This window comes from Sarcophilus harrisii, chromosome 4 (genome assembly GCF_902635505.1).
Source record: "Sarcophilus harrisii chromosome 4, mSarHar1.11, whole genome shotgun sequence".
Taxonomy (NCBI): domain Eukaryota; kingdom Metazoa; phylum Chordata; class Mammalia; order Dasyuromorphia; family Dasyuridae; genus Sarcophilus; species Sarcophilus harrisii.
Window position 1 is genome coordinate 384,784,693 of NC_045429.1, and position 27,995 is coordinate 384,812,687.

The 27,995-nt window shown below is 32.8% G+C and overlaps 1 protein-coding gene across 5 annotated transcripts in view; it reads left to right on the forward strand.

The window, feature by feature from the left end:
• The window catches only part of CNST (consortin, connexin sorting protein), an 88,770-nt gene that overhangs the window by 47,194 nt on the left and 13,581 nt on the right, over nucleotides 1-27,995 (forward strand). For all 5 annotated transcript variants that reach the window (XM_023502026.2, XM_031966992.1, XM_003767765.4 and 2 more), the window contains 7 exons: nucleotides 4,158-4,363; nucleotides 7,954-7,984; nucleotides 8,869-8,955; nucleotides 9,445-9,559; nucleotides 12,295-12,316; nucleotides 12,472-12,568; nucleotides 18,032-18,912. In XM_023502026.2, the coding sequence (XP_023357794.1) occupies nucleotides 4,158-4,363; nucleotides 7,954-7,984; nucleotides 8,869-8,955; nucleotides 9,445-9,559; nucleotides 12,295-12,316; nucleotides 12,472-12,568; nucleotides 18,032-18,912 (1,439 nt within the window). The remainder of the gene's footprint in view (nucleotides 1-4,157; nucleotides 4,364-7,953; nucleotides 7,985-8,868; nucleotides 8,956-9,444; nucleotides 9,560-12,294; nucleotides 12,317-12,471; nucleotides 12,569-18,031; nucleotides 18,913-27,995) is intronic.

Here is a 27,995-nt window from a genome sequence, read left to right on the forward strand (position 1 = left end):
CTGAATAATTATAACAAATCAGTTGAAAAATAGAGAAATTGAAATATGTTCATTGCTATTTAGATATTTTATTAATTTTTACAAAATTCAATAATCAAACTAGTGTCAGAAAATAATTTTGTCCATTTGTGACATTTTAAACTCCAGGGACTTGAATGATTGTGTCCATTTTCTTTGTGTTCATTGAGAAATAATTGAAAAGAGTTTTATTTACAGCCTTTTTTTCTGATTCTTCATTATTGACATTTAAGCATCTTAGTTTTCTTCAGTAAGCATTTTAAATAAAATTTTAAAATAGCTTTAATCTTTCAGCTGAATACTTTCCTTTGAATGAGTCAGTGATACCACTTTAGAGCTCTCCTAATGTTGCTCTGTCATTTTTAATATATTGAGTATATAGTATTACCTTACTTTCAGAATAACATTACTTTTTTTTTTGTAAAAAAAAAATTGCTTTCCTTTTTGAGTTCTTTGCTTTAAATAACATAATAGTAGCTAAATGGGGCCACCTATCTTTAAGTAATCTAAAATTTAAATTCATAGCTAAAGATTTTCTAAACATCTTTTGGTTTCTTGGTCCATTTAATAATCTCCTAGATAATAGAACATAATTATCATTTCATAATTTGATTAAGAATTTATATGCCTTTTGAAAAAAAGATAGAATTGACATATTCCTGAAAGGCTTTAGCAACACTACCAAATAAATCCTGTCAGTGGTATCAAATATGAAATTTGCACATAACTCCTCTTGAAAGGACAGCCAGTTTCTAATCCACTCCAATAATACAATATTCAGTCAAAACCAAGAGGCTCTAATAATTAAAATGCTAAGCTGAATGTCAGATTGTTACATCTCTGTCTCTATTTATATAAGGTAAATAATCACCCTTCTTCGAATTTTTCCATTTTTGATGGAAATTATAATTTTTTCTAACTTCTTGCAATAATGTTACAAAGTAACTTCAATAATCTTAAGGTAAGGGAAGTGTAATTATTATAGTTGAGATGTAAATGGTTTATAACAGTCCAAAATTACTTAATTTAACCCTAACAACACTATGAGTAGGCACTACTGAAATTATCCCCATGTTATAAATGAAGTAACTGAAAAAAGTTGAGTGACTTTTACTTATAAGCACATAGCTAGTATCCAAGGCAGGATTCAAATACTATTCTGTCCTTTTGGTTAATATAATGCTTTTTGCACCAAACTATAAAGTCCTTTGAAAAAAATATTTGAATCGTAATAGTTACATGTTGTTAGTAATTCACACATTATTGTTGTAGTGGTTCAGTTGTTTTTCAGTCATGTCTAATTCTTTGTGACTACAAACATTTGGGGTTTTCTTGACAAAGATACTAGATTTGCCATTTCCTTTTCTGGCTCATTTTACAGAATAGGAAACTGAGGTAGATGGGGTTAAGTGATTTGCCCACACAACTAGGAAGTGTCTGAGACCAGATTTGAACTCAGAAAGATATCTTCCTGGTACCAGATCCAGCACTCTTTCCATTGCACAACCAATGTTGCCTATCTCATTAAGATTTCTTTATTAGCCCTGTAGGTTTTAGAAATAATTTTTTGCAAGTTTATGATCCTTCATATGAGAGTAACTTAGACTATGATAATTTTGGAGTACAATTATACATTCAATATACTTAACCAACATAGACATAGATTCACTGTATATTTGAAATTATATTTGCCAAATACTAGCCTTGGATTCCTTCATGGTCAGCCTCCTCCATTCCTACTTCAGATCTGGAGAAAGTCACACCACTTTACTGATTCTGGACATTTCAGATTTATGTTACTTAATCTTTCCTAAAGCTCAAAGTACTTCTTAGCTATGGAGGCCTCAGTCACCTCTCTTGTAATCAAAAATAGAAAGTGATGTATTATTAATTAAATAGAGCTTTTGGGAAGCCATTTTCATTTCATTTGAATCCCTTGAAAGATTCCCAGAATCTGCTCTAACTAGATTATTTTACAAATGAGAACACTATGGTTCTAAGAGGATAAGTGGTTTGTTCGAGGTTATTTAACTTCATTAGTGGAAAGTCTTGCTCAGGTGTTAACCCCTGCTTTTTTTATTTTCCCATACTACCTCTTTTCTTACTCAGATTTTAACATTTTATATTTGCCTTACATATTAAGTCTAACTTGTGCATGTCCTAGCAATTCTTAGAATAATTGTATATCTTGATAGGTTATTTCTACTAAAAATGGCATCGTCTTAATATGATGCAGCCCTTAGGAATGTTGTAGTAATAATCCTCACATTACCTGAACTTAGAAATGATATAGTGGAAACCCCAGTAGTAGAAGAGACTCCAATACTTTTCAAGAAGCTTTTAGACCTTGGGGATAATGAACTCACAGTAGGAATGTAGCTATTAGGAATAATGTGTGAAAGAAAGGGAGTTGGGCCTGACATATTTATTCCACTAAGCTATCCTTCAAGGATGTCTGGTTTGTCATCCAAAAATCTAGACTGCTATCTCCCACCTACATTCAAACAATGAATGCTTCTTAGTTTTGTGAAAGAAGAAAAGGGGTCCTTGTTAGCCCCGATTACTGAATTTCCCATAAATCATGTGAAACCCAATCCCATGGTGTCATTTATCATGCTCAATTTTGCTTTATCCTCCTCAATTATTATAAATTTATCTGTTTGCCCCCAGCTCTTAGCTGCCTTCCTCTTTTGGAATTTAGCTTGCTTTAATTGGCATTACAATTATAATAAAATTTTGCCTTTTGCCTTAGAAATTTTCTAAACTTCCATATTCTTTAGGGGGATCCTTTGCATTCTGGAACCCCCAATATAACAATCACATGAACAACATAAAAATAAGGCTTTGGAAAGGTCAGAGAAGGAAGAAATTACTTCTGATTATAGTTATCAGCCTTCTCATAGGTGAGATTTCAGTTGCTCTATGATTTTTATATACAAAGATGAGAGCAGACAAGAAGAGAAATATGAACAAAGTCTAAAGTTAACAAAACATGAAGATGGTTCCTCACACGGCAAATAAATCATTTTACCTAGAGTAGGTAATTTGTATGCTGAACTAATCCACTAGATAGGTGAATTAGGCCACATTGAAAAAGGTTTAGAATGCCAATTTTGATTTCAAAAAAATATAGAACAGATTTATTAGGAAGAGCAAAACTTTAGAAAGATCTGATAGCAGGCAACCGTATATACTTTTCAATATGAGAATAACAATTAAGACTGAAACTGATAATTGAGATTTTAGGTAAGTTGTGATTACAATATTAGCAATAATTTCTTTGAAATTTTATTTACTTCAAAAAGTTGCATCATTTTAGAAGCTGCTTATCAAGTATTTATTCCTGGCAAATTTTAAAATGTATCTTTTTTTGCACAACATGTAGTTGCTTAAAAGTTCATGTCCTAATTTTTTTTAATATCCTCAAAAATCTTGTATTTCAATTACTTCTGGGATTTGGGAGTAGTTCTGAAGTTACCAGGTTAGAGTTAAAAGAGGAAGGTTCAATTTCATTTTTTTGGTTTTTTTTTTTTTTTTAAAGTTCTGTTTATGTTCAATCAAGACAGCAGAAAAGAATTTATTATTTCTTTTTCTTTGAGAGAATCAATTTTGTTAAGTTTTAACATGCTTATTCTTTTGTTATTGTTGTTCAGTCGTTTCAGTTTTGTTCAACTCTTCATGATCCCATTTACATCTTGGCAAAGAAACTAGAATGGTTTGCTATTTCCTTCTCTACTTCATTTTACAGATGAGGAAACAGGCAAATAGGGTTAAATGACTTGCCCAAGATCATGCAACTAGTAAATGTCTGAGGCCAAGTTTGAACTCAGGTTTTCCTGACTCCTGATTTCCCACTACCTACTGCCCTATTATTTTTCTTTAGTTCAACCTTTATAACATCTTCAATTACAGACAGTACAAGAATATTTTATTTGAACTTGGAAATATTTAGCAAGGTATCAGCAAAATCTTACTTTAATTGAGCTTGCATCTTTTGTTTCCCAGTTTTTATTTAGGTGATTATAATTTTATTTGTAGTAATATCTGAAAGTTTCATAATTACATAATTATGTTAAACTATTCTATGTAAGATGAAGGGATTTTAATTGTAATGTAGATATTTTGTTTATTTCTTGAAGGATTTTCTTCAGGAGACACTGCAGCAATAATGGAAGAAAAGATCATTAGTTTCTCTACACATGCTGGTGGTGAGGAAAGTGCTGCTGAATCCAATGCCAATTATCAACCAAAGGAGCATACACAAGTTTTGCAGTCCCTGTTCTCCCTCATCCGAGGTGAATTTGAACAATTGGATTCAAGAATTCTGCCCCTTTGTCTTCATCAGGTACCCATTCCAATTAGCATTCTCTTATACACTGCCATCTCTCAGCTAAATAGAAGAGTAAGAATGGAATCCAAAATTCATTTTGATGCATTGTCACTTACATATCTTTCATTCTTTGTTCCATCCATGGTCCTAGAACTGCATAACTGCATTGGCTTTATGAGAGGTGACTTTAAATTAAATGGAAAATGGAGAATCTAGCCCTATATTGGCATACCTGGTAATTTAGTGAAAGAGGGAATGAGGGAAGGAATAGATAACCTCAGTTGCAGGGATAATCAATAATTCAAACCAAATTTTGTGCAGCAATTAAACATACGGTTAGACACAATGAATGCTTTTGATGGGATTATAGCTGACAGGCCTAATGAATATTTCATCAAAATTTTCATCACATATTTAGTGAACAAACTTATTATCTCTATCCTATCGGCTTTTGATTGTGTGTAATGTCAACTGCTAACAGCCATAGAAAGTATTTTATTTTATATTCTTTCTGGCTTTATTTTTCTCCCTTCCCAAACTTGACACTTAGTTAAACAGTTCATGCCTTCATTCCCTCTCGTTCCTTGCTTTTTGCATCCTACTCAGGTGCTATCCAGGTGCTATATGCATACCTTCAGGGAGACTTAGGTAATAATTACATAGAATGGGGAGACATTGATATAATATTCACTGATGGAAGGAATATTCACACCAAGATTTTCTGAATATGCTCATCTTGAATGTATACAATCTTTCATACAGTAGTGTATTTCATCAATAGTACACTATCTGGAAAATAGTATGGCCTTCAGCTTTAACATACAAAACTGTAAAGAAAGCATCAAGTGCTACATCCAAATTTGTCAAGTCTTAAGAGTTTGATACTATCAACAGACCTATACTTTGGCAGGAAAAAAAAAAATTTTTTTTCCCAGAGAAATGACCAACATTCTAAAGCTATTAGGGGATTCCTTGGTTGCTTATGACAGAATGAATGCCCATTTTTGTCCTCAGGTAAGTATAGTAGTTTTGAAAGAACATTGTGAAACCACCTCAAAAAGTGTAGCTTTCAGCCACCTTTCTGCTTCAGTTGACAATTCTAAACAGGCTACTCTTCTCATTTCAGACAGATTGGTAATAAAAGAATCCTGTCTGATTTATACATTAATAGCTCTGGTCTTGATCTTGTTGACCCTCATATATAGAACTGTGTTAGGAGTAATTAATTATAGAAAAGGAGTATTTTTTAATTACATTATTCAAACTGCTTCCTCTCCTAGAAATTCAGTTTTTGTTTGAAGAATTGGTCCTCTGGACCATTCTTCTGTCCTCACCATGAGCATTTGGGCCACTTGATGAGATTTCGCTATAGTTTGTTTGAAAATGCAGAGAGAATCTGTAAGAGAACCTCTGACTCTTCACAAAACTCTGTAGGGGTATGAATATCATCAAAAACTGCTTTTTCAAAAAAAAAAATTGTGAGCAACTTCACCCCGCAAAGTCTGTGCAAGAGAAGGGTGGTGGGAAGAACAAAGGTAAGGTATGACTCTAACATCTAGGAGCAGTAATCTAATTATGACACTAATAAACATGTATGACTCTAACATCTAGGAGCAGTAATCTAATTACGACACTAATAAACATGTATACAAATTTGTAGAATACAAAATAGAATATGAATTAGGAGTTATATTTTATTTTATATTTCTGTTCTTTGCTTTTTTATGTAAGATACTCTTGAAATAATGAAGGAGAGATTACTTCTGAGTAAGGAAAATAAAGAGATTTCAACCCATAAAAATGGATATGTCAAGTGTAGGGAACATCAATAAATCAATAATCATATTTTAAGTACTTGCTATATATGTCAAGCATCCACCTTAATACTGGAGATACAAAAAGAGAGAAGAGACAGTCCCTACCCTCAAGGACCTTACAATTTAATGGGAGAGGCAACATGCAAACAAATTTATACAAAGCAAACTGTACATAGGATAAATAGGAAATAACAGAGGGTCGGCACTGGAAAAGAGTAATTGGGAAAGACTGCAGAAGGTGGGATTTTAGTTGGGACTTAAAGGAAATCAAGGAGCTCCGTAATCAGAGGAGCAGAGAGAGTGTTCCAGGCATTGGGGAAAACTAAAGAAAGTACCTGGAGCTAAAAGATGGAGGGTCTTTTTTGGAGAACATCAGAGAGGTTGGAATTGAAGAGTATGTGAAAGTAAGTAAGGTGAAAGACTGGAAAGATCTACATTATTATGGGCTTTGGATGGCAAAGAGAATTTTGTATTTGATCTTAAAGGCCATAGAAAGCCAATGGTCTTTACTGGGAGAGTGGGAAGGTTTGCATGATTGGACCTGCATTTAAGAAAAAGTTAGTGGCTGACAGGAGGATGATTGGAGTGGGGAGAACCTTGAGGCAGACAGACCCTCCAGTAGATTATTGCTGTAATCTAGGTATGAGGCAATGAAGGCCTGCATCAGAATGGGAGGAGACATATTTGAGAGATGTTGCAAAATTGAAATCAGCAGGCTTTGCTTGGTGACAGATTGGAAATAGAGGGTGAGAAATAATGAGGAGTCCAGGATGACTCCTAGGATGTGAATCTGAGAGACTGGGAGAATGGTGCTGCCCTTGAAAATAATAGGGAAGGTAGGAGGTGGGAACATTTAGGAGGAAGGTTAATGATTTCTGTTTTTGAACATATTGAACTGGACAGCCAGTTCAAGATGTTTGAAAACAATTGGAGAGAGGTTGGGACAGGTAAGATCAGTTTGGGAATCATCAGAATAAAGTTGGTAGTTAAATCCATGGAAACTGATGACATCATGTTTCTACTATGCATCTAGCTTAAATGCATGATTGTACTAAATAAAACCAACAAATTATGCAGGTATTCACTATGGCATGCTTTGGGGAAATAATTTATATAATCAAAACTGCTGCACTTATAATAAAAAAAATCTGTGAAGAGCCTAAAGTAATTCACAGAAGCTCTGCTTCCATCCAGTTTCATTTCTAAAACATTGATAGTTGTGCAAGTCTTTGCCTTTTAAAAAAGTTAAGTTCCATGATGTCCTTAGTAGATTATGAAATGAATGTTTAGAATAAATGTTTACTGGATTTATTCAAATATAGTTTTAGTATGTCATCTGATGGAACATATATATCATCTTGTTCCCCCCCTCCCCCCCCCAAAAAAAATCAAGAGTTTCACTGTGTACCTGGATACTCACTTTACATTTTCTGGAACTTTTAATCCTTAAACTTGTGTGAACCTAAGAAGTCATCTTTGACATGGAACTAGAATAGGAAGAAAAACACTTATGAATGGGATGAATAACTCTTTTTCTTGGGATAAATAGATCTAGGATACTCCTTCCTGATAGTTTAATCTAATTACCAACTTCCCTAATGAAAATGAAGTTAAATATCTCTCTTTCTGTGTGTGTATATGTATGTTGTGTATTTGTGTATGTGTGTGTATGTCTGCCTCTATCTCTATCTTTGCTTCTCCCCTCATTTCTAAATAAATTGAAAGTCCCAGCCTTGTACTTTAAGTCTGTCTCACTAATAATGCTAATCTTTCCATTGCTTTAAACAGATTGCAGAGACCTATTTTCAAGAGGAAGATTGTATCCTTTTCTTTCTATTGACTATTGCTTAAGAAAAGTTTTTAAGAATCATCAGCAAGAGACTAATGGTAGCTCTTCTCAAAATTTGTCATGTTTTGTAACTAACATATGGTTTTGGATTTATACACTTTTTTTTTTTATCTTAGAGGATAAAACCAGGAACATTAAGTAAAAGTTACTAAAAGATAAATTTCGCTTTGATATTGGGAAAGGGGAAAAAATAAACATTCAAAAAATGCCAAAAGGCTGTGGTAATAAACACTTTACAAATATCTGATTTTGTCCTCACAATAACCCTGTGAGGTAGATGCTATTATTATTTCTATTTTATAGGTAAGGAAACTGAGGCAAATAAGTGGCTTGTCCAGGATAATAGAGCTAGTAAGTGTCTGAGGCCAAATCTAGGTCCAAATCTACTGCACCATCTAGCTGATTGATCTGAAAAAAATGCAAAAATTAGAGCTTTACAGAAGTGAATTGGGTTGTCATGTGAAATCATGAGTTTCCCCTCGTTAGAAATCTTCACACAAAGGCTGGATCACTTGCTGAGTATCTTATTTTGTGATGAAGATTCCTTTCTGGTTATGAGTTGGACCAAATGACCAGAGAGATAATACCCAACTTTGAAATTCTTTAATTTTTGTAGATTTAACATCACTTTCCATCATTGCCTCATATAAAATATCTTTGATATAATCTACATAGAAATTTACTTTTTATGGGCAGACAGGAAATTTTAGGTCTTAATGAGTTTTAAATAGTATGGCCATCTCATTTTAGGTAGACATCCTTTTTGACAAAATTAAACCTCATATTCAGCATAAATGTACGTATAAACATTTCTTTTAGTCTTCCTTTATATTTTTCTCAAATCCTCTATTCAGATGAGAAGGCAATGAAGTTCATTCAGCTTGAACGATTATATCATGAGCAATTGCTTGCAAATCTATCCTCCATTCAGGAGCAGTGGGGTAAGTATAGTTTGATTAAGAAGGAAGAATTCTCATTAGATAAAAAGCTTAAAAAATTTGTCCTGGTTTTCTCAGTAAAAGGTTATATATTGTCACAGTCCATTCAATGTTGCAAAAAAATAAAAAGGAAACATTTTTACTATAACTCGCCTTCAGATTTTTGCTTTTGACATGAATACTTGGAAAAGAACACTTTTTTTCCCTTTCTTTTCTCTGATTAGTTTTCTTGAGCAATTGTTGTTAAGTTTTATCTTTTTAAAAATCTAGAATGTTATTTAGTGCTTTCTTTTTAAAGAAAATCAGTTACTTTATTGTGGTATTATAGTTTAATCTGTATCAACTCTCTTAGTGACAAATCTTTTTCATTTGTTCAAAATATAATAGACTTTGATACTAATTATCATTGGTGCAGGCTCATATTTTTACTTCCTAATATACTTTGAAAGCACAGTGGCTTATAGATTTGATTTGATTTTATCTTTTAATTAGAAGCAAAATGGAAAACAGCAGAACCACATGTTATTACATCTCTGAGGAATTCAGAAAAAGGATTGAATGGTGAAGAATTTGAAAGACTTGCTAAACTTTGTACAACACATCAAGAGTAAGTATAACAGCTGCAAGGAAGGAATGCTGAAGAACTTCATTTAACATCTAGTATCTATTATTAAGAAAAACTTGTTTAAAAATAAGTTGACATTCTCAATAGGATGATTCCGAATTATTCCCAACAGTCACATTTTTATTCTCAAAATAATGATGAATATATTTTTTCTCTCTTCTCACTGAGAATTATTGAAAGAGTAAACTAACAATTTGTTATAATTTATGTAATTGCTTTCAAACACTGCATACTAGATCAAGAAGTTGCTTTGGGATTTGTAACCTGGGAATCCTGTTACTAAGATTTAGTAGAAAAGGAAAAAATTAGCTTCTTGGTATTTTAAATTAAAGGATCTATTTGGATGACTAAAGCAATATTTCGGAGAACAATAATAAGAACTGGTAAGGATGGTGGCACCTTCTGTGTGCCAAGCTTTGGGCTAAGCAATTTACAGATATTCTCATTTGATTGTTGCAGGGACCCCATGAGTTAGGCATTATTATTATTATCCCCATTTTACAGTTGAGGAAGCTGAGGCAGAGATTAACTGACTTGTCAAAGATCACACAGCTATTAAATAAATGACTCTGGATTTGAATCATGGGTTTTTTTTTTTTACTCTACAGCACCACCTAGCTGCCCAGATATCCAGGTTTTTTCATTCTCTTCAGTAGCTATCATGTTAATAAATTTATTATTTAAACAGGTTAGTCTGTTTTGGGGATTTTTTAATTACAGGTTTTAGTTATTTGGTAATTCTTGAAAAATAATATGTAAATAAGGTTCTCATTCATGAAACATATAGACAGGAATACAGAACTGGTTTCATCTGAGGAAAATAAACAAAATTCATCTTAGCAGTATTATGAAGTATGTATATTTAGAGATCTTAAATCTTTCTAATTTGTTGCAAATTTTTTCAGCCAACAAATATTTACTGCATACTTATTATATGAAAAATCAATCTTATTCTTTAAAATTGAATATAAAAATTAAAAATTCATTATATTGCATATTAAAATTTACCTTTTCAAGTTATTTTTTAAATTTAGGAATAAGGCATCTCACTCTTTTCCTGCCATGTTCAACAAACATCTTTAAAACACCTGCTATGTGCCAAACATTGCACTTAGGTGCATTATGTTCAAATGAATCTAATTTCTTTGAATCAGAAGTTTTCCCCATCCAAAGTTGGAATCAGAAGATCCCAAACCATTCTTATGTGTTCTTCCTGTGTCCTTCCAAAGCCTTCCATAAATTTATCACAAAGGATCAATCCAAATGCTCAAGGCTTTCCTCTCTCTTACTACATCTCTGACCCTTTTATTCCTCTCATACAAATCTTTGTTGATGTCTTTTACTACTTATTCTTTGTAATAATAATAATAATGATCATTGATGATTTGTTGTATTCATACACATTTTGTACACATTATATAGTTTTCCATTACCTTTTGTGTAATAATCATTTTTAATTCTTTGGTAACTATTGTATTCCATACCTTGTTGCTTTATAATATATATAGTGCCAACACTATAAAATGTTGTAGAAAAGATGGGTCTTTGGTTTCATAGGAAGCTTGGATCAGTGAAGGAGCTTTGTAATTTCCTAAAAATACTCTGGCCCTTTCTTTTCCTTTGGTTCAACTTTGGGCCCAACTTGTTACAGAATAGCCTATACGCTATATTCTATACGTACTGATGAACAAGCTGTATAGGTTATCCCTCCAAATTGAAATCTGGACATTGTTCATCCATATGATCCTTTCTAAGTGAGTGGTCAAGCCAAACTATTTTGAATGATTACAGATGTCTTCTAATGTGGAGATGACTCCACATTATTTGGGGGCTGAATGCAATCAGAATAATATTATGCACAAATAGACAATAGAAAAACAAAAACAATCCACATCAAGGGAAATAACGTGCACACATATAGGTAAATACAAAATTTTTTTTTCAGGTGTATCTTATTCTTTGTGACCCCATTTGAGTTTTTCTTGACAAAAGTACTAGAGCAGTTTACCATTTTCATCTCCAGCTCATTTTACAGATGAGGAAGCTGAAGCAAACAGGGTTAAAAGACACTAGTAACTAGAGAAGTTAAGAAAGGCTTCATATATGAGCTGGTTCTTGAGCTCCACTTTGAAGGAAGTTAAGTGTTCAAAGAGCCAGAGATGAGGAAGAATTTAACTTCAAATATGAGGACAATCTGTTGGATTAAAAGTACAGAGATCAGATAGAATGTTGTATGTGAAAAAGAAAAATAACTAGTTCATCTATATTACAAAATGGCAGAATTTTTTTTTTTTTTTAGCATTTTAAGCATTTGTTAAATTTAATATTTTTCTCAAGTAGTTTATTCTGAGTTTAAAGATTAATACAGAATGTTTTCATTATATATGATCACTTTATATTTTGTAGCTATAAAAATACATATAGTATTTTAAAATGTGAATTATTTTTGGCTTATGTGCGTTTTACATTTATAACTACAGTAAAGGTTAAGCATAGTTCACAATAATTGGTCATCATATGAAATCAACATATGATATATAGCTTTGCACTTTAAACTATGTAGATCAGTGTTAATGTTTTAGTATTGGAAATGTTCAGTGCTAATAATAGAATCTAGAAGAGTGAATCCATTTTTTGCTATTTCAATGACATTTGTTTAGAAGTTCATTCTTGTTGGGAATGTTTTTTATCCTTTTTTTTCTCCATTTTTCCTACAGGCCTCTTCTCTCAAAACATAAGGTAAGAAATTGTTTTGAAAGTAACCTTGACAAAGTATCAGTAGCATTATACATGTATAATGAATTTTTGGGGAAATATTTTTATCTTTATCAAATCATTATAACACTTTTAACTTCAATTGAACAGTTACCAGAAAAGATCTTAATATTTTGCAGATCTTACCTACAGAAAAGTCCTTAGAGGAAATATGTTTTATGCCGTTAATGGTAATTAGGGATTTGGAGGAAAGAGGAGCCACTGCCAAAAAGTCAGGTATGTGTTTATGATTTCATCAGAATTTTATATTTTAATATTACTCTTGGCATTCTACAAGTCTTCCATCTCTATCATACATAACAGAATTTTTGTTGAGTTTTTTGCACTTTTATCTTTTTAGAGAAGCTTTTTTATGGTTCTACTTTCCTGCTTTTTTTGTTCATAAAATCTGAATTCTTAGAATATTTAAAAATTAGTTCCTAAGTGTAATATTTTTTACATTAGTGTAAGCCTTTGGTGAAAATTTTCTTACATGTAAATTACAATTATAAAACTTAAAAAAACTCAAAAGTTTCATTTCATTGCATAGCACACAGTTCAGTAGAACTGGGGACATCCCTAAGAAATTCAGCTTATGCTATTTTACAATAAGTCTGCTCAGCTCAGAAGCATTATTTCTTTTACAGAACAAATATATTTTATATCTGTGATGAATTTATAACATTAAATCCTTTAATCCAGAGATATCTGACTCTGACAGATTAAAATATAATTGGGAATTGTTTTACAAAATAAATAAAAATACAGGACAAGATAGATATTAATTTGTGGTTTTCTAATTCAACATGTGGCTTGCAGGGATCCATTTCTATTCAAATTTGACACCACTGCTGTTAATAATACCGGGAGCAGGTAGAAATGAATTTTCTAGCCAAGGAATGGTAGCCAAGTCATCCTAGTTCTTTTTAAAAGCAGTATTGTTTAAGATCATATTACTTAGTGCTATTTGAAGGTTTCAAGTGAAAAGGGAACTAACTAAAGGTTTAAAAGAAAGTGAATTTTTAGGTCTGTAATTATTGATGTTTTAAAAGGTATAAAGAAAACAGAACCCAAAACTTTAAAAAATGAAATTTAAAATAACTATCTTTGCTATTTCATAGATGGAATGATTCTGAAGCTACAGTCTTAATTTTATGTAACATGTAACAATGTATGGCAAGACAAAAGGCAGTGACACCAGAGCCAAGGCCATTTTTAAGAGGTGTTTTCTAAGGAAAATCATAGTTAGGATGTCTCCTTCCCCTTCCCAAATACTTTTATATATTGAGGTGCTCCAGTGTGGTATGGAAAATAGGTTGATATCCAAATCAAGGACACCTCTGTAAATCAGAACTTGTGAGTTCAAGTGGTTGACTAATGAAGGAAGGAGGGAAATCCCACCTCTTTGTCTCAGTTACAGAGAAGGTAGAACTTATCAAAGAAATCACTGAATTATGTTATGACCTGCTTAAATATGAGCTTCAGGCTATTTTTATCATTGGCTAACAAATTCCATCCAATCCTTCCAAGTTCTTCTTTCCTGAGTCACTGCTTTGGAGGTACTCCAAAGAGGTGCTCAAACTCAGAGTGTGAGGATCAAATCTGTATGAGGATTAAATGAAATACTATATGTAAAGTCTTTGTGGATTTGGATAAATCATTTGACCTCTCACATCTGCAAAATGAGAAAATAAATAATGTCCAAGATCCCTCCCAACTTTATAGCTATGGTTATGGTTTACAACTATGTTAACATCAAAGTTATAAGCTCTCTTATTAACTTATAGTAACAGTTATTCTCGTTTGATTCTAAGTGAATGTAATTCGAGTTTGTGTCCTGAAACTCAGATAGCAAAACTTTTACATATGCCGACATGTAACAATGTGTATGCAGGAAGGCAGAGCAGGAATTATTTCATTTGATTGCCACAACAGCCCTTTGTAAGTACTCTTATTGTTCCTAGGGGTTAAGAGGCTTGCCCAACACCCCTCAGGCAGTCACAGACAGCATCTGGACTCAGTAGGTTTTGTAGAGACCAAATCCAATGTTCTTCCTACTCTGCTAAACTTCTTCATGTATAGGGAGGCATCATGGTGCCCTAAAAGAGAAAGTGGATTAAAAATGAGAAAATCTGGGGATTTGAACCCAGAACCAGTGCCTCTCCCAGAGCCTTATTTTCCTTATCTTCAAAACAATCTGATTGGACTAAATGATCTCCAATATTCCTTCTAGATCTAAATTCAAAATCCTATGGAAGATTAAGGCACTCAAACATACTTGGGAGATGCAAACATAGTTTAGCTTATCAATAGATGATAAGGACTTGTGATTTAAGCAAAACTCAGTAGGAAAACAAGTGAATAATTAGCTGGTTTGCAGAGAGATAAATAATAATTTGTTGATCAACCTAGTTGTTGTCTTGCTGTCAAATGAATTTACCTTCAGTTTCACATCTTGAGACAGGCATGTAAGTAGTAATGAAGCCAAATAGCCCCAAGTTTATTGAATACTCACTATTTGCAAAGTAAACACTGTGGAAAGTTACAGCAAAAAAAAAAAAAAAAATTGGTTTGTTGGTTGACCTGAAATGGCCTATAAAAAGATTTTTATGACATGGTAATGTAAGAAGAGGTAAATTTGGAGGATGATTTTTTTTTTTTTAATCCTCATTCTATATGGAAAATGAGCATCTAAAAGCCCTTACACCCTAGCTTAGATTTAATGTCACACACAAAAAACAAAACCAACCATACAACTACAGAGTAATTAGTTAGAAATTTGGTACGTTAATTCAACTAAGAATATTATATATGCTAGTAGTATAAAATTATAGTAAGTTTTATAGAAAATAAAGCATTCAAGGGAAATAAGAGAGTGAGCTTTTCCAAGGGAAGGCTCCATATTAAGTAAGTATTAAAACCTATAAAATAAAATAGTCCTTTTTCCTGGAAGAATCTAAGATAATTTGTCCATTAACTCTTTTCACTCCAGCTGGAAGTAGTAAAACCATAAGTGTAATCTTAAAAATAATTTCCAAAAATTGTGCTATTGCATTTTTACTAGTTTCCTTCCCATTCAATTTAATTTGTTACTATTATTTAGGATTCAGTCAATCAGAAGTCAATAACACATATGTGTATTACTTTTTCTTTTTCTTTCATAAGTTCCAATTAATAAACTAAAATCTGTTAGCATTTCCAATTGAAAACTACAGAAACTGACCATTTATTTTCCTTTACATCCTCATCATTAACTTCTTCCTTTTACTGCCAGCATTGTTAGCAATGTTATTGGGATACAACTTCTAACAGTGATTAATCACTTGAAGAATATCAGACCAGTAATCAGTTGTTATATTCACTAAGAAATTTGCCTTCATTTGATAATAGAAAACAGAAGTTTATTTTAAATGTTGAGGTTATGAAACCACTACTGTTTACCTTTCTTACATAGTTATATTGTACTCTTTAACCACAGAAAACAAAATTATCCTTGCCTTGGAAGTGTCAGGCATCCTAGTATAAGTAGCTTGTTTTAAATTTGACATACTTAGCACCTAGACCTTTCATTTTCCCAGGCAAATCTTTCTGTTGCCTAACATAACAAAGCAGACTTTTACTTCTACTATTGCCTTATTGATATATGGATAACATTTTTCCCCAAAGGAATTTAATATCTAGGATATTAAACCTAGGCCCAGTCAATACTTCTTAGAAAGCTGCCAGTTCTGCTAGCTGCCTCAATGGATAACATCCTGGTCTGAATCAGGAAGACCTGAGTTCAAATTCAAATACTAATTATGTAATCCTGGGCAAATAACTTAACTATTGTGTGACTCAGTTTCCTCAAATATAAAATGATGACACCTACCTCACAGGGTTGTTGAGAGGGTCAAATGGGATAATATCTATAAAGCAATTTGCAAACATTACATTGTTAGCTATTGTTTTTTTCAGCCTGTTATAATAGATTTTTACCTGATAATCTTTCAGTCTGTAGAGATTTCCATGTTTTATATTTTGTATGTAGACATACCTTGATGATATTGCAGGTTAAGTTCCAGACTACTGCAATTAAAAGAATATGGCAATAAATCAAGTCACACAAATTTTGTGGTTTCCCAATGCTTGTAAAAGTTATATTATACTAGGCTATCGTCTGTTAAATGTACAATAGTATTAGATGTAGGAATATAATGTACATATCTTAATTTAAAAATACTTTATTGCTAAAAAATGCTAACCATTTCAAGCTTCAATAGAGGGTCTTGGTTTGAAGGTGATGGATGCTTGAGATTGGGGTGACCATGACAGCTTCTTAAAATAAGACAAAAATGAAGTTTGCCCCATTGATTGATTTTTCCTTTCACCTGAACACCTAAAAGACATTGGTAGGATTTTTAATGGGCCCAATTTCTATACTGTTGTATTTCAAGGAATAGGGAAACCCCCCAAGAGCTAGGGAAAAAGGTAGGGGAATATTTGCCAGTGGAGCAGTCAGAACATATACCCAATTAAGTTTACCATTTTACATGGGCACAGTTTATGGTGCTCCAAAACTATTACAGTAGATCACCATTATAGATCACCATAAAAGACAAAATCAGAATGAAAAAGTTTAAAATATTGTGACAGTTAATAAAATGTGACACAGAAACACAATGTGAGCACATCCTGTTGGAAAAATGGCCTCAATAGACAGCGCTTAGTACAGAGTTGTCACAAACTTTCAATTTGTTTTAAATAAAAAAACCCACAATATCTACAAAGCTCCAAAAAAAAAAAAAAAAAGGAATATGCCATGCCAAAATAGCTATACTAATAAATACACTTTTTTCCTTTTTTCAAATACACTTTTAATCTGTTGGTTTTATTCAGCTACCTCTTGTAAATTTTGTGTTTAAATTTCATGTGCAAAATATAGAAATATGTATATAAGAATTGCACATGTTTAACATATATTGGATTACTTGATGTTTAGGGAAGGAGGTGGAGAGAAGGGAGGGAGAAAAATTTGGAACACAAGATTTTGCAAAGGTGAATGTTGAAAATTATCTTTGCATATATTTTGAAAATAAAAGGCTATTAGTATTTTTCAAATTGTATGTAAAGTTAATGTTTAAGATCTTTGACTCCATATCATGAATAGTTGTCTGTTTTTTTGTTTTCCATTAGAAAAACAGTTCAACTATTATCATATTTTCCAAATAATACTTTTTCTACTATAGAAAAAAAATTGATGATTAGAGATCATGGATCTGTCTATTTTGAGGGTTAGAATCCAAAGTTTCTAAAGATCTAAATAACATTCATTTTAAATGTAAAATCCACAACTAGTAGCTGATTGTGGTCAACAATGGATAGTATTATATGTTATATTAAAGATTAAGTGTCTTGTTCAGGGTCATACGGCTATTAAGTGTCTGAGACCATATTTGAACTCAAAGAAGAGCCTTCCCAACTCCAGGTCTGAGGCTTTACAGTGCACCAATCATTTTCATGAATTGCTTTTAAAATGGTTTTGAATGAAATATATTTAGTTCTGTTTGCAAATACATTGATTAGGAAATAAATGTATCTCTTGGTTACTCTTACCTGGTTACTCTTACTTTGCAACAGATCCCACCTAGAAATGTTCTTTCTTATTTTTGTTCACCTACAAAGTCAATTTTCAAATTGAGATTTTTTTTTTGTCTTTAGAAAGTGAAACTTGTACTGGCATTGAACCAAGGAAACAAAACAAGCATAAAGAAGAAAAGGGAGAGAGGAGCTTGTCCAGTAATCAGATTGATGAGCTGATGGAGGCAGTCATTCCTCCAGTAAGTGCCAGCAAAGACCACATGGAGGAGCAGGAGGGCAGGGCTGAATCAACACTGGAGTTACACACCCAGCCCTCAGAGACAGTGGGCAGCAGGCCTGGTTCTGATTCTTCTGAGAATTCAAGTAAAGAGGACAGCTGCTTACCGCTGGGTGAGACAGAAGGCAATGAGGATGTAGCAAAAAGGGAAAGAATTGCTGAGGCACCCAAGGAGCTGATTCCTGGATTATCAATGGTAGATCCCTTGATTTTATCCAGCAGTGAACATATACCTCTTTCTCTGAATCCTGAAGATGAAAATTTACAGGCTGAAGGAAATGGACTCCAATGGCAACCCCAGGACGCCCCTGATGTTATAACGAGAGAAGAATGTAAAAATAGTGCATTAAATCAGCAGCAACCCGATCTTACAGATAGTGATGGAAAATTACCACCGCAAAATGTGCATTGTGAAGATAATAGAACATCTGACTTGGAGGATTCTGAACTACATCTAGGACCAGAGGAATGGAGAGAAGAAGAGGAGGAAGAGGAGGACGAGGAGGAAGTCAGTAAAGAAACAAAAGATTACTTGAACAAGCTTTTAGAAGGATGCCTAAAAGACAGTGAACCTTGTCTTCCATATGAAGAAAATCAGGAGGACTCTGACACCCTTCAAGATCTTTCACCTGAAGAAGCATCTTATAGTCTACAGGAGCCTCTGCCTTCCGATGAGAGCTGCCTTTCTCTTGATGATCTTGCAAAAAGGATAGAGATCGCAGAGGTAAATCTGAGAGATTTAATATCAAAGATCAGAATTAGAAATAAATGATATTTTAAGATGAATTTATTTATATATACATATGCACACATTTTTAACTATAATGTTAATTAATTAAGAACACTTGTCCTAGACACAATAATTTTAATTTAATTTCAGTTATTAGGACTTAAATCTTAATAACATAAATCAAATAACAAACAATCTATTTATGTACTTAATATGTGCCCTACATACATGGCAAAAATTGTTTTTAATAATGATTTTTTTGAAATTCAGGGAAATTACTGGTCTCTGGATATAGTTGAGTCATATTTATTAATTACTAGCAAAAACCTTTAATAAATAGGGCTTGTATATGGCAGTAAAAGAAAGTTCAGCACATAAGAATTATTCTCCAATTAGCTTTGAATAATATCTTTTCATAAAAGTCTTTTCTTTCCTTTTCATATAGAAGATAAAATTTAGTATATTCCATTTTTAATCTTAATTTTAATTTTTTTAAAGTTGTTTAAAAATATTAAAATGTAGTGTATTAGAAACAAGGTTCCATTCTGATTTTAATAAACATAGTGTTTTGAGGACAAGCATAGTAATACTCACTGACTTAGACCACCCACCCCATTAGCACAATAAGTAATTCAGATTCAGATTTTCTCCTAAAGAAATGAAACTCTCTTCAGTAAAACAAGTTCAAACAAAAAAGTAACTGTCTTTTAGAAAATAGCCAAACCCACTGGAGAGCCTTTTTTCCCCCCCAAGTCTTTGTTAAGTTTCATTCTTTCCTTTTAATTGATTCTGGGCTTGCTTTGTCTACTGTTGATAATGATAGAATTCTAGGTAAAACCATAAAACTACTCTGCATAGTACCTTCAGTAAGCCAAGATTAAAGGCAAACAAATAATTACTTTGGTTATAATACTGTTTGAAATACTTTTCTCCCCAAAATTCCAGTAATATTTAAAACCTTAATTGCTGCTAAAGTAGGACATAAGCTTCTTTTTTTTTTTAATTTTTAGTTTCCTTCATTTACTATTTATAGTTGATTTTCCAGAATAATTCTCTTTTGGAGTTTTTCTTGACATAATTAAGCAGAGTAAATGATAAATTATTTTGCTACTCTTCACTCTCATGTATATTTGTTTCTTTGCAGATTTGTTGAAGCAAATCCCTAAATTATTTTTTCCAATTCAGGGAGGGTGTTAACCACAGATCCACAAAAAGAAATGAAAATTTAGGCTGAATTGTGAAGCAGTCCATGAAATCATGCTCTCTGTGCAGCCATCATGAGTGGAGAATAAGAAAGTGCTAAATGAGGCCGGGTGCCCAGGGTGGGGCAAAGCATGACAAACAATGCCTTGTAAATCTGTATGAATGCTCTATCAATGTAAATTGCTGTTATTATACTAATGTAATAAGCTCCACACAGCATGACTTACATGTGTGGAGTTTATGGAGTATAGAGACTTAAGGGATGAGGTCATCTAATCTTCCAGCATCTATTCATAGGAGAGGAAGTTGAAGCTTCAAGAGATAAAGTCTAAGGAAATGGAATTGAAGACTGACTGGATTATACTCTGAACTAACTAGTTGTTTCAGAGCAAAAACACAATATAGTTTATACTAATTTATCTTACTCATCAAAAGGACTGTATTAACTGTCTTCTGTGTCTAGAGCACAGTCTCTAGACCCTGGGGAAGAGTAAAAATTTAGATGACACCATTTTGTCACATCAGTTAATTTTTAAGTTGGCCTTTTTGTGTAGAAACCACCTTTTATACATTGGCCATTTCTGGGGCAATTGGGGTTAAATGATTTGCCCAGGGTCACACAGCTGGGAAGTGTTAAGTATCTTAGATCAGATTTGAACTCAGGTCCTCCTGACTTCAGGACTGGTGCTCTATTCACTGTGCCACCTAGCTGTCCCATTTCATTACCATTTAGAATGATACCAGTATTCATTCTTTAAACTAGCAAGTTTCATTTTGATAGGGGAGGGAATGATAAGACAGACTTGCTTATTAATCAAGAAACATGCAGTTCAATCTATTGAAAAAAAAATCATATTTTCTAATTGATATTTCACCCAAAGTATCCTTCTTTTTGAGATTCCCAACATTGAATCAGTTTCATTTTCATTTTTTATTTTCTTATCTCTTGCTGATTACATGTTCCATTATTTTGGATTTCATTTTGCATTATCCTGTCTGACAAATATTTTTGCTGAAAAGGATTAACGATATAGAACTGAAAAAAACCTTGGAGGTCATCTAGTCTTACCCATTCAGATGATGAGACTGAAATACAGCAAAAATAAGTTACTTGACCAAGGCCACTCAGGTATTAGGTGTCAACACTCAGAACCTTTGAAGCAATCATGATTTTTCTTTTAAACCTTGCTGCCTCCCAATCATTTTATCCCCGTTTCAAATATAGGGAAATCAAGTTCAAAGCATTTAAGCCATTTGCCCCTGTTCATATATGAATTCAGAGATAGGCAATGCTCCTAGGTCTTCCTAATTTCATGTCTCTCCTCTACCTATATAACTGGTCTTGTTGTCCTCTATAGGATTTATTATATTCATTCATGTTGACAGTATCAAATGTTAATTTGTATTTAGTTCCATTTTTAACAATATGTATGTGTGTTATAAAATACTTGCAGTTTTTACAGTTTTCCTCATTAATATCTGATGTGTTTTCCATATATCAAACCCATTCTTCTAGTTTTATATTAATTGGTACACATTTCTAAGCCAAATGTCAAATTTTTTAAAATGAGGTCTATTATTTTAAGTATCTCCTAATTAGGATAGAATGCAGAATACAATTATTGTAGTGTTAGAGATAATTTCCAAAAATATTTTTTTGTTTTACTTATTTAACATTTTCCCCTAGTTACATTGAAAACAAAAAAAAAATTTTTTTTACATTTGCTTTTAAAATTATTGAGTTCTAGGTTCTCTACCTTATCCCCACCCACAATTAAGAAACTACTTGTGAAGTTATGCAAAACATTTCCATAAAAGTTAAGTTGTGGAGGAAAAAAATAGATGTCCTACCCTAATGAAAATAAAAACCCTCAAAAAAAAAAAATTAAGGGAGAGAGAGAGAGGAAGAGAGAGAGAGAGAAGAGACAGACAGAGAGGGAGGGAGAGAGACACACAGAAAGAGAATGCTTGAATTTGTATTCAGACAATCAGTTTCTTTTCTGGATATGGATAGGATTTTCATCATAAGTCCTTCAGAGTAGTTGTGGGTGATTATTCTGCTGAGAATATTAAAGTCATTAACTAAGAGCTGATCATCCTGGAATATTACTATTACTTAGCATAATATGATATATTTCATTTTGAGCTCATGGAGGACTTTCCAGGTTGTTGTTTTTTTGTTCTTTTTTTTCCCTGAGAGCATCCTGCTCATTTTCCATAGAACGAAAATATTCCGTCATAAACACAACAGAGTTTATTGAGCTATTCCCCAATTAATGGGCATCCCCTCAATTTCCAATTTTTTTTTTTTTTTTTTTTTGCCTCAAGTAGAGAGCTGCTGTGAATATTTTTTGTATTTTCCTCTTTTTTTTTCAATCCATTTTGGTATTCATGACAAGTAGTGTTATTGTTAGGTCAAAGTTTATGCATGACTTTATAGCCCTTTGGGCACAGATCATATTTTTTGATTATTTATCAAATGTGGTATGGCTCTAATTTTTTATACATTTGACTCAATTCCCTCTATGTTCAAGGAAAAAAAAAAACTTTATCAGAGAAATTTGCTTTTAAAGAAAAATATTTTTGAGAAAAAAACTTGTGGGTTTTTTTTTTAACTGAAATTTTGCTTTAATGGAGCTCATAAACCCAAAGGACAAATTATATATAGTAGACACTTAATAAATATGTTTCTTTTCCTTCCCAAAGTCAGAATCCAAAAAGACCTTGACAGTCTAGAACTCTAGAACATTAGACTAAATTTAATAAGATAACATTTAAAGGGAAATATAAAATATTATACCCAGATTCAAAAAATTAAATTTCTAAGATATGAAAGGTATGTCTAAATAACAATTTACCTTATTTATTTATTTATTTATTTTGCTCTCTAAAAACAATTTTAAAAGGGCAATCTCTGGAGAGGAGAGGCTCTAGGACAGAAAGCTTAAAGGCAATTAAGTTGGACAGTGATGTCTTATCTAAACTTTGTATTTCTCCAGTGTCCAGTCGAATTTGAACATCCATGCCAAAATAAAATGAGATTTGAAATGAAATGTGGCTAGCAAATCATATATGTGAGAAAGAAGTAAAGATTTTAATGAACTATAAACTTAGCATAGATAAGCAGTATGAAACAGCAGCCCAAAATTGCTGAAGTTGTATATAATTATATGTTGTGTATGTAAATGCATTGATAGTATTCCCATGATTTCCAGAGCAAGGGAGCCTATACCTAGACAACTGTACTCTGCATTTGTCTGACCATATGTGGAGTACTGTGACTATTTACAGGCAGTCATTCAGTCAGCTAGAAATGTGTCAATTGCCTGCTGTGTGCTAAGCATTCTGCTGAATGATTTTATATATAAGTATTTGTTGCAGGAAATTTTTAGTGTGTCTTCTAAAGAAAAGAAGCCTTAAGAATACATGGAATAACCATCTTTACATATTTACAAGAAAGTTCAAACTTATTTTGCTTAGCTTGAGCAGAACCAGAAGCATGCATAAAGGTTAAAGGCAAATGTATTTTAGATCAGCATAATGAAAAAATGTCCATAGATCTGTTCATAAATGAAATGGTCAGCCTTAGGTTAGTGAGTTTCACATTAGTGAACATCATCATCCAGGAAAAGCTAGGTGACCCCTGCGATAAATTGACAAGAATTTGTTAAGCACCTGCTCTGTGCCTGTGCTAGGCATTAAGGATCTAAGTACAAAGAATGAAAACTCTTATTCTCTTTTTTTTTCCCCTTCTTTTTATAGCTTTTTATTTTTTCAAATACATGCAAAGATAGTTTTCAACATTCACCTTTGTAAAACCTTGTGTTCCAAATTTCTCTCTCTCTCTTCCTTTCCCCCCTCCTTAGACAGCAAACAATCCAATAAATATACACAATTCTTTAAAACATATTTCATCATGCTGGGCAAGGAAAAAAAAAAAAGAAAAAGGAAAAAAACAAACAGCAGCAACAAAAGCTGAAAATACTTTGCTTTGGTCCACATTAAGTCTCCATAGTCCTTTCTCTGAATCCAAATGGCTCTCTCCATCCCAAGTCTATTACAATTCCCTTGAATCAGCTCTTTGTAGAAAAGAACCATGGCTATTGCAGTTCATTGTCACATAATCTTATTGTTACTGTGTACAATGTTCTTTTGATTCCGCTCATTTCATTCAGCATCAGTTCATATTAGTCTTTCCAGACTTTTCTGAAATCAGACTGCTCATCATTTTTATAGAACAATAATATTCTATTAGATTCAAGAACATATTTAGCCATTCCCTAACTAAAGGATATAATTTCCAGTTTCTTGACACCACAAAAAGAGCTGCTGCAAACATTTTTGCACATGTAGGTCCTTTTCCCTTTTTTATGATCTCTTTGGAATACAGGCCCAGTAGAGACACTGCTGGATCAATAATCCTTTGAACATAGTTCCAAATTGCTCTTCAGAATAGTTGGTCAATTCACAATTCTACCAACAATACATTAGTGTCCCACTTTTCCCATATCCCCTTCAACATTTATTGTCTGTTTCAGTTTTCTTGAGGTTTCTAGGAGCAGCCTTTGTTTTAGTCCAGTAATCACCCACAAGTGCAGCCAGGAGTTAAAGTCCAAATCCTTTATTATTCTTTCAAAGTCCTATCTCTTTCACTTGGGGCTTGGCTAGTTTTCTGGAGACCTTCCAGAGTCTTGGTTTCAGTGGAAGATTGAAGGAGGAGAGCCTGCCACCAAGGTGGTGTGAGATGAGATGAATCTATTTGAGTCCAAGGACTTGTGCTCCAGCCTTCAGCCTCCAGCCTTCTGTCCGCTTGTCTCTGAATGAACCTAGCTGAGTTTGTCCAATCTTATATACTCTCTCACCATAGGTGTGAATCTTGTAGAACTATATTAAGCACTAAGTACATGTACTGAACTTGAGAATTTACTAAGCATGCTAAATAACATTGTCTTTATCAATTCCACTGAGTTAGCCCCTTGTAAGAATCCTTGTTTCAGAGTTTTGGCCCATAACAATTTATCATTATCTTTTTCTGTCATCTTTGCCAAAAAACCCTGTATTCTCAAAGACCTCACATTCCAACTGAATCTCCTAGATACAAGGGATCTCTGAGACCATCTTATCTAAATTCTAGATACTAAATACTATTGTAAAGAATTCTTTTTTTACATCTCCCAGCTTTTATAGAAAGCCAATTGCAAATGACCTCCCTCCTTAACTATCTTGTATTTAATTATCTTGTGTTTATTCTGCATATACTTATACATAGATGCATGTATACATACACGTGTATATGTATGATTCAGTTGTACTGACAGTTTTTACACTTCTCCACCAAACTCATGGCTTTTTATGTAGTTCTACAAAGCCTTGCTTCACAAAAGTTCAGTGATTCCTCAAAACAAGGCCTCTAATTTGTATTCTGTTCCTTTCTATTTCAAGCAGACGATTTTAACCTCAGTGTCTGAGTTTTCTTCTCATTATACAGCATTAGATTGTGCCCTTCAAGTTGGAAAACAGCTTTATTTGTTTATGCAACAAATTAATTTTGTTAAGGTGGTCTTTAATATTAGAGGGTAGCATTGAAAAGACTGCTTATTATGCAACTGTGGTACAACAGGCCAGATGGATCTTATTTTCATCTTCAGTTATTTAAAGATCATCACCAATAACAATTATATTAATTTGCAGCTTGAGAAATTATTTTGTTCTCAATGGAAACACATTGAAGAGCTTTGTTGTAGTTTTTCTTTTTGATGTAAGGAGCTATTTGGAGATTAATTTAGCATGCAATTTCAACATCTTATTTCCTCAGATCACTGATCAGAATCATGGTTAAACAGTATTGCTATCTGGACTTGGAGAAGAGCTAGAGAATCTATGGCCTTAGGTATAATGTAGCTAAAAAGAATATTCAGGTACCTACTTGGGCACATTATATTCTGCCTTTTTATTCTGTAACTTGAAATTGTACACCAAGACATTTCCAAGGGCAGCACTTGGGTATCCCCACACCTTCATCTTTATTCTCTGGGCATCTCTTTTTGGCCAGCTCTTCTTCCTTCTATATGTTGATCCACCTGCCTTTTTTTTTTTTTTTTTTTTCAATTTATAAGAGATTCAATACTCCTGGAAAAAGCTAAGGAATGGGGAAGGGAGTGAGGGAAATGAAAAGAATTTGAAAAGCTTTTACCTTATCTCTATTGCTTCTGAATTGTTTCCCATCACTTCAGTTAATGCCCCTACTTAAAGGCATCTAGAAAAGAGAAGTGTAAATTATACTTTGGTTTGTGGCCAGGAACTTGCCCCTTCTTTGGAATTTATTTCCACCCATAATATGCATGGTGATGTCATCTACCAATATGGTACTAATTACCAAGATAGTCTCCAAAACCTTTGGGTCTTCCAAGTTGTAAAAAAGTGAAGAAAGTGAAGAAACTAAAGTAGCTTATCATTTACATGCAACAAAAAAATTAAACTGAAAATTAAGAAAAAAAGTCAAGAATGCTGATTGCAAACACCATGAAAGCATATGTAACCATCAAATGCTTTAGGCTTTCTTGAAGGTGAATCTTTTGTTTGTTTTTAGAAAACAAAATAAATGGTTTCATGAATTCTTTACTATTCAGCCCTATCACTCTTAGCTTATTAGAAAATAAGGCAGTGTGCTATTTAATAGAAGCAGAAAAATCTAAGTTCTGGTTCCAATTCTCTAAGCTGCTTCTGCTTTAAAGGAATTTTTGTTCTTTTGTTTGGATTTACTTTCTCTAGAAGGGCTGAAAAACCGTTTTTGTTCATAAGACATGTATATTTATACTTAAATCTTAATGTGATATGAACTGCTCTAAATTTCCCAGAACAAAGGTATTATTAGGAATACTTTTTGAAAGGCATAAATTACTGACCTTTATTGATTTTTTGGAGACAGTGACTTTTGTGTGCTCATTTTTCAAAGAATTGAAATAGGGGATTATATTTAGTAATTTAGTTCTAAGAACCTTAAGATTTGAAAATAACAGATTATGCAAATGCAAAGCCCATTATCAAAGACAAGCTTACACTGGAAACCAGTTTTCTGTATCTCATCTGTCAGATGAAAGATAGATATTATAGGTAGTCCTTAAGGCAATGCAACTTTTAGCATTTCATGTTTGTTCAGCCACTTGTACCCATTTTATTAATTCAAAGTATATTCTGCAAACCAGCAGCATGCACATGAACTTATGTTAATTGATATGCTTCTGATGTGTTTTTGGTTAGACTGCCCCACTCCCAGTGCTAGTCTTTTTCCCTAGACCCTTCCTCATGCTGCAGAGTTCCTCTCCTTGGGGGTTTTCTGACATAATTGTCTCAAGAAAGAAAAGAAAGACAGAGAAACAAGAATTAATGAATGAAACAAGGAGTGATGATGGACCTAAGAAAAATGTCTTATCATTTTAAAGTAATGAAAATGTGTGAGTAGATGGGTGGGTATGATAAACTGCCTACGAAAATAACTTTCAGCAAAAAAGCTATAAGAATTTTTTGCATAAAAGCATAATAAAATCATGTCTATATCTATATATGCACATATATATTCATATTCTCAAGGAGACTATTTTGAAGATCATTAATTTATGTATGCATTATTACATTTACTAAAAATATCATTCTAGTCAATCAAGAATTTTGTGTTTATTTCCCACTCTGTTCAGTGAGCTCATTGCCTTATTCCACTGCATTTTTGTCTTCCCAGTTGATCTTTTGTGGAGTCATACTTACCTTCTGTGACTTAGATGGTCTTATTTTTGTATGCATTTCATAAAAATGGCTGATAAAAGGAAAAATGAATTATTAAGTGATGGTGTCATACAGGCCTTGTGGCAGAGATATAG